The 7,489-nt window shown below is 50.6% G+C and overlaps 1 protein-coding gene across 1 annotated transcript; it reads left to right on the top strand.

Moving 5' to 3' along the window:
• The first annotated feature begins 279 nt into the window (after nucleotides 1-279).
• Mmp21 (matrix metallopeptidase 21) lies at nucleotides 280-7,259 on the top strand. The gene is made up of 7 exons (XM_006976936.4): nucleotides 280-557; nucleotides 1,831-2,344; nucleotides 3,471-3,610; nucleotides 3,876-4,017; nucleotides 5,024-5,281; nucleotides 6,455-6,627; nucleotides 6,834-7,259. The coding sequence occupies exons 1-7, from the start codon at nucleotides 396-398 to the stop codon at nucleotides 7,131-7,133; spliced, it is 1,689 nt and encodes a 562-aa protein (XP_006976998.2). The 5' UTR covers nucleotides 280-395; the 3' UTR covers nucleotides 7,134-7,259.
• Nucleotides 7,260-7,489: the final 230 nt, after the last annotated feature.

Genomic DNA, 7,489 nt, shown 5'->3' with positions numbered 1-7,489 from the left:
CCCCAATAGGAGCAAACTGAGGGGTATGGTTTTAAAGCTGCAGGCCCAGTCCTAAAAGGCATGTTGTTAGGGCATAGGCTGGGCCTTCAGAGCAGCACAGGTGGACGCATTCAGCACGTCTCCCTCAGTTCATTTAGGAGCAAACTCAACCAGGAAAGTCAACACAGGAGAGCAATCCACGGACTGAAGGAAGAGGAGTTCTTACACCCATGAGAAAAGTAGCCCTGGGGTCTTCAAAGGCAGCTCACCGGGGCCTCAGAAGCAGCTTCCTCGCAGGCACACTTCAGAGCTGGGTGAAGAATGCTGGCTTGCTTATAAAAGGGTCCCACCATGGCCTGCTCCTTAGGAGGGGAGACGGGGACGCAGCAAGGTAGGACCAGAGTCCCAGTGGAGCCATGCTTGCTGCCTCTGGCTTGCGTCTGACACTGCTGCTCTGCTGGCTGCTTGCACCCCAGCCCACCCAGCCCGAGAGGCTTTTCCACAGCCGGGACCGTTCGGACCTGGAGCCATCTCCCGTGAGCCAGGCCAAGCCCATTGCCGACCTCCATGCTGCTCAGGTAAGAGGAGACCCACAGAGTAGCAGTGTCTGCGTGCACAGGCAGTATACACCACACACACACACACACACACACACACACACACACACACACACACACACACACACTGTGTGTACATGTAGAGGCCGGAGCATAACAGAAGGATGGCTGTGCAGAGGTGGAGAGCCTGCTTAACCCCGGTGTCGTCTTTGTAAAGCTGGGAATGACACCTGGGGCCATGCACAAGCCAGGCAAGCACCTCTCCCACTGAGCTGCACCTAGCTCCATCTGATCTTAATCCTTGCAGCATCAGTGTCTAGGTGCGATCAGCCCTGTGCAGAGAGCAGCTTTAAGTGTCAGAGGACATTCGAACGTGAGCATGTGGTGCTGTCAGGCCCCATGCTGATGGCATCCCTGGGTTGGCCTCCGCCAGTCGGAGCATACAGAGAAATGAGAGCTGCGGCAAAGATTCCCTGCACCGTGCTATTGAGTGGCATTCACTGACACAAGAAGATCATGGCGCCCTTTCTCTAGAGTCATGGGTTGCAGTAAGAGTGGGTTTGAGTTGCTGGTCGGTGGTGGCGCACGCCTTTAATCCCAGTACTCCGGAGGCAGAGGCAGGCGGATCTCTGTGAGTTCGAGGCCAGCCTGGGCTACCAAGTGAGTTCCAGGAAAAGCACAAAGCTACACAGAGAAACCCTGTCTCGAAAAACAAAACAAAACAAAAGAGTGGGTTTGAGCAGACTTCTTGCCCCTCGACAGCCCCTGCAGTCTGGTGGTTCCAGGCACCACGAGCAGACAGATGATCAAGATTTCCCCCTAAACTCCTGGCTCCAGGGCACTCCCATGGTGGAGGGCAGTGAGAAGGGATGACGGGCCAAGCTTGCCTCGGATGCCAAGGGACACCCCCGCTGCCCCTGTCTACCCTGTCCTTGCATGCTAGAAGCCCTCCAGACTCTCAGAATGAATCTTGCCCAGTCCCTGGGAACTGGGGAGTTCCAGCTTCCTGGGTGGGCTTCCCTCTCAGCTCCTCAGCCCACAATGTACACCCACCTCCAGCCGTGACCTCTTCCCTTTGGCATGGCCCCTTCCCTCCAAGTCCCCCTAGCTGGCCTGCTTCGACTTCGCTCCTCCACAGGGCATGTGGCACCCATGATGTCACTCTGGTAGGCCCTGGATACTGTCCTTCCTCTTGAACTCCGCTCTGTATCCCGTGCCCCTCCACACCCGCTACAGCACAGGAAAAATCCTGGCAAGAGGCAACCTATGAATTCAGGGCTTTTCTTTCCCACAGAGATTCCTATCAAAATATGGCTGGTCAGAGGAGCCTCGCCCAAAGGAGTCAGCAGGGGTCCCTGTGGGCTCCACCTTGGCTCAAGCTGTGCGTAGATTCCAGAAGGCGAACAGACTGCCAGCCAGCGGGGAACTAGACTCGCCTACACTGGCAGCTATGAACAGGCCACGCTGTGGCATCCCTGACACAAAGCTGCCACCTCAGGCTGCCCTGCCAACCCCTTTAGGTCTCCGGCCCAGGGCCCGGCAAAAGCGCTTCCTTCAAATGCTGCTGCCCAAGCCAGGTGGGCAACATGAGGGCACCTCAGACACTGGGCCCAGCCGGGCCTTCTCCAAGAAGACACTGACCTGGAGGCTGGTGGGGGATGCCTACAGCAGCCAGCTCTCCGTGGAAGAACAGAGGTATATCTTTAGACTGGCCTTCAGGATGTGGAGTGAGGTGACACCCCTGGACTTCCGGGAGGACCTCACTGCCCCTGGCACCATGGTGGACATAAAGCTAGGTTTTGGGAGAGGTAAGAGGGGTAGGGACTTGGGATCCCTTCCTGCCTCCTCTGCAGGCCGCCTCTGAGTCTTCCCCTAGGGCCCCATGCCTAGTATCATGCCTAGGGCAACCCGGGCCAATCACAACTTGATTGCCTTGTCCCCCAGAGTGGTGTGGTTCCAGCTCCTACCTGCTGGGCTTCTTCAGAGATGACACCTACAAGGAGGGGGTAGCATCTGCTCTCGGCAGATTCTAAGGTCTTTGCTGTTGGGGTTCACTTGCCTGGAGCACATCTCAGCCCATCAGCCACCCATTCTCCTGGGCACATGGAACAGCAGTGGGTACAGCCTACTTGACCTGTGTGAAGACACCACTACCTCCTTGCTGACAGACTGAACGGATACCCTGACTCCTATGGCCCATCTGTGAACTAGAGTGTTCTCATCCACCTTGCTGCTCGCTCTCTTATGCGCTCTCTCTCTCTCTCTCTCTCTCTCTCTCTCTCTCTCTCTCTCTCTCTCTCTCTCTCTCCTCCTCTCTCTCTCTCTCTCTCTCTCTCTCTCTCTCTCTCTCTCTCTCTCTCTCTCTCTCTCTCTCTCTCTCTTTTAATTTCCTAATTCTAGAGTACATGAGACATGGTTTGTTATAAAAGTGTAGAGGTAAGAGATGGTGACTTTGAGGTCTTCCCCATTATAGTGACCCAGCCCCAAATGTCCCCTCCATCAGCACTGGCATCACACACACAACCACAACACACACACACACACACACACACACACACACACACACACACACACACACACACACACACCAGTTAGTAGCCAGATGTTTCTAGTCTTTTTTGTTCTCTGTGTAGCCCTGGCTATCCTGGAACTCGCTCTGTAAACCGGGCTGTCCTCAGAAACCAGAACTCCTCCTGCCTCCACCTCCTGAGTGCTGGGATTAAAGGTGTGCACCACCGCACCCAGCTTGTTTCTAGACTTTATAGCCACACTGTTCACAGACCCCCAGCAGCTCCGTCTGCTTCCACGGACCTTATGCAGAGCTGACTGGTGCACTAGCTCCTGGAGACTGGTGTTGTCAAAGTCTGTACTGTCAGAAAGGGACTTAAGATGGGCACCTTCATTCACTGCTACCCACCCCTCTCCCCACACCAGGCCGGCACTTGGGTTGTTCGAGGGTGTTTGACGGGAGTGGACAGGAGTTTGCACATGCCTGGCGTCTGGGTGAGATCCACTTTGATGATGATGAGCACTTCACCCCTCTCTCCAGTGACACGGGCATCAGCCTTCTCAAAGTAAGAGGCTCCAGCTGCTCTGTTGGGAAAGGCAAAGCACCTAGCACAAGTTCAGAAACCCAGCTTTTCCTTGGTGTGTGCATAACCTTCTAGAAAGTTTAGCAAGTCTCTGATGGTGGTTCCCCAGGACTCACCCTGTTTCTCTCCCAAGCAAGCACTACTCTGCACAGGGAATAGGCCAGACCCCTATAATTTAGTGACTGGTCCCAGCATCATCAGAGACTGAGGTTTGGTTCCACACCTGTGGTTTGTGTTCCCCTCTTAGGTAGCTGTCCATGAAATTGGCCATGTCCTGGGATTGCCTCACACCTACCGGGCGGGATCCATAATGCAACCAAACTACATTCCCCAGGAGCCTGCGTTTGAGTTGGACTGGTCAGACAGGAAAGCAATTCAGAGACTATATGGTAAGGTGCATCTAGGGCAGATCCAGCCGAGGGCCCCGAGGGGGCTAAAGCCAGCAGGCTCCACTCAGTATTCACTTGGAGGCTGGTCCCCAAACAGCACAGGTTGCATGGATGAAGGGACAACCCCAAGCGCATCTGCAGGCTCTTAAAGTGATCGCACTAGACCACAGACAGCCACAGGTGAAGATCAACCATCCCTTCTGTGCCTTCTCTCTCCACTCCTTACACACTGGTGAGGACAGAGGACATCGTGGCTTTTAGACACACAGAGCTCCCATACCTCGGCATCACAGAGCTGTGTGGATACAGAGCCAATGTAAGAAGCTGTGATGCCACACATCAGCTTCGCCACAAACTTTCAGTTGTTATGCCAGGCACCTATGGCTGTTTAATACAAATGGTGGGGTAGAGAGGTGGCTCAGCAGTTAAGAGTGCATTCCAGCCTTCCAGAGGTTTAATTCTCAGCACCTACAACTATCTGCAATTTCAGCTCCGGGACTCTGACCCCCATGGGCACCCACATACATCCATGTAATTAAAAAATTATTTTTTTAAGAAAAAGGACAGATGGTTGGTTACAGCACAGATGCCCAAGCAGGGAAAGCATTTCCAATCCTAGGTCCTCACTGAGCCCATCCCAGTTCTGCTCTCATGTGCTCCCATTCTTGACATTCAAAGCCTATTGCAGACACATGACCTTCCCATAGTGGAAACATGGCTGTTTGTGTGTCCAGAACCAAATCAAATGTCTTTCCTCTCATGAGATCAGATGGACCAACAAGAGGCATGGGCCAGCTGCACTAGGGTGGTCACAGAACTGCATCCAGACTGGGTCTGGGAACCAACCCTGTGAGCAGCTTTCTAAAACAGCCTGTGCAGTCTCTATGGTGCTTCTTTAGGGCGTTCCAACAGGAAGTGCTAGCCATGTAGTCGTCCCCATTCCAGACAATTATGAATGCTGCTGTTTGCAGTGACAAATGGCTGGAATTATTTCTTCTCTTTCCAGGGTCATGTGAGGGATCATTTGACACAGTGTTTGACTGGATTCGCAAGGAGAGGAACCAATATGGTGAGGTGAGGGTGAGGTTCAACACCTACTTCTTCCGCAGTAGCTGGTACTGGCTCTATGAAAACCGTAACAACAGGACTCGTTATGGGGACCCTCTCCAAATTCTCACTGGCTGGCGTGGAATCCCCATGCAAAGCATCGATGCCTTCGTCCATGTCTGGTCATGGGGAAAGGATGAGCGATACTTTTTTAAAGGTAACAATGCTTTGGACATCGCTCTATTTCTCTTACTCAACTTGCACTCAGGATGTTTCCAGCACTTACCAAGGTTTCATTGTTGTTGTTTTTTTAATTTTTTTTAAAAGATTTATTTATTTATTATGTATACAGTGTTCTGTTTGCATGTATCCCTGCAGGCCAGAAGAGGGAGCCAGATCTCATTACAGATGGTTGGGAGCCACCATGTGGTTGCTGGGAATTGAACTCAGGACCTCTGGAAGAACAGCCAGTGTTCCTAACCTCTGAGCCATCTCTCCAGCCCCCAAGGTTTCATTGTTAAGTGCTGGTGACCACTGGCTTTCCTGTATGCTTAGGCAAGACGGCAGGCTCAGGGTGGGCTGTATCCTGATCTTAGGAAGGTTCCTAAGTCACCAAATGAATAAACGTGGCTAGATGCCTCTAGCATGGAAAAGAATGGTATCTTAGGGTTTCTGTTGCTGTGAAGAGACACCATGACCACAGCAACTCTTACAAAAGAAAATATTTAATTGGGTGGCTTACAGTTTCAGAGGTTTAGTCTGTTACCAGCATGATGGGAGATGGAGGCATGCAGGCAGATATGGTGCTGGAGAAGGAACTGAGAGTTCTACATCTTCATCTGTGGGCAACAGGAAGTGAACTCTCTACCACACTGAGCATAGTTTGGGCAAAGGAGACCTGAAAGCCCACCTCCACAATGACACACTTCCTCCAACAAGGCCACACCCACTCCAACAAAGTCACACCTAATAGTGCCACTCCTTTGGATGCCACTTCCTTTCAAAACACATGTGGTCTGTAGACTAAGACTCGAGATTTCCATGAGGTTTGTGGGCTTTCACTGAGAGGCATCTAGCATTCTAAGACAGCAGTGATGGGCAGGACAAACAGTGGGGTCAAACTGAAAAGTCATGGGAGGCCTCAGGAGATGGCTGAGTGAGAAAACCTTTCTCTGGAATCATGGCAGAGCACCACACAGGGCTGACTTAGGTCCTATTGGAAGCTATCATTTGGAATGACATGAAGTGGCATGCCAGTTTGTCATGGGATGGTGGGTGAAGTCTCACTTGGGTGGAGTTCAGGAGTCCTGGGTTGTATCTCTGGTCCATGCCATGTTTCTTGTGGTCTGGTATTAATAAACCACATTGACAGTTTTGGGTTGGCTCTCAGGAAATCAATACTGGAGATATGACAGCGAGAATGACCAGGCACACACAGAAGATGAACAAGGAAGGAGGTATCCCAAATTGATTTCAGAAGGCTTCCCTGGCGTCCCCAGTCCCCTGGATACTGCCTTTTATGAGCGGAGGCAGCAGTTAATTTACTTCTTCAAGGAGTCTCTTGTAAGTATCACTAGATCCAAGTTCTTAGTTGAAAGATATTCTCATTACTTCAGATCTACACAACAATGGCAGATCACCAGATGGGAAAATACTTAGAACTTCATTCACGTCTACATAATTCAGTGCAAAGTCAGATTAAATCAAGACGCTGTTGTAAGTTCGAGTCAACAATCCTCAGAAAAGTGTACGTCTGCTTTACTTTGCAGGTATTTGCTTTTGATGTCAACCAAAACCAAGTACTTAATTCTTATCCAAAGAAGATGAGCCAAGTGTTTCCAGCAATAATGCCACAAAACCATCCATTCAGAAACATCGACTCAGCTTACTACTCTTACGCACACAGCTCTGTCTTCTTTTTCAAAGGCAATTCATACTGGAAAGTAGTCAGTGACAAGGACAGACAACAGAATGCTCAGCTTCCTATGAATGGCTTATTTCCCAAAAAATCAATTTCAGAGAAGTGGTTTGATGTTTGTGATGTCCATACCTCTACACTGAACATGTAATGAGATCAGGACAATTCAGACAGTGCTAGGACTTAGAAACAGTTCTAAGAGAAAGTCAGACTTCTTTGCAAAGAAAACCAACCAGATTCTTAGTGGCTAAAGCAAATATGGCTTCCCAGGCTAAAACTGAAAAAGAAAGCATTACTTGAACTTTAAAAATAGATTTAAGGACCAGTTACTTGGGGAAAAAGTATCTTTTAGAAACATCAAATAATTTACCCTAGGGAATTCCCATCTTTTCAATTCCACATGACCTCTGCCATCCAAATAGTACCACCAGTGGTCACAGCGTTGTGTGGTACAGAAATGGCTTGCTTTCACAGCACTTGAACTGAGGACTGGCCTAGGGTAGGACA

The sequence above is a fragment of the Peromyscus maniculatus genome, chromosome 1, assembly GCF_049852395.1.
Source record: "Peromyscus maniculatus bairdii isolate BWxNUB_F1_BW_parent chromosome 1, HU_Pman_BW_mat_3.1, whole genome shotgun sequence".
NCBI classification, from domain to species: domain Eukaryota; kingdom Metazoa; phylum Chordata; class Mammalia; order Rodentia; family Cricetidae; genus Peromyscus; species Peromyscus maniculatus.
This window is presented reverse-complemented; position numbering and strand designations above follow the sequence as displayed.

Coding starts and splice junctions, on each gene's coding strand:
- Mmp21 (XM_006976936.4), top strand. CDS start 396: ATGCTTGCTGCCTCTGGCTTGCGTCTGACACTGCTGCTCTGCTGGCTG. Junction 4,018..5,023: donor AGCAATTCAGAGACTATATG/GTAAGGTGCATC, acceptor TTCTCTTTCCAG/GGTCATGTGAGGGATCATTT. Junction 6,628..6,833: donor ACTTCTTCAAGGAGTCTCTT/GTAAGTATCACT, acceptor TTTACTTTGCAG/GTATTTGCTTTTGATGTCAA.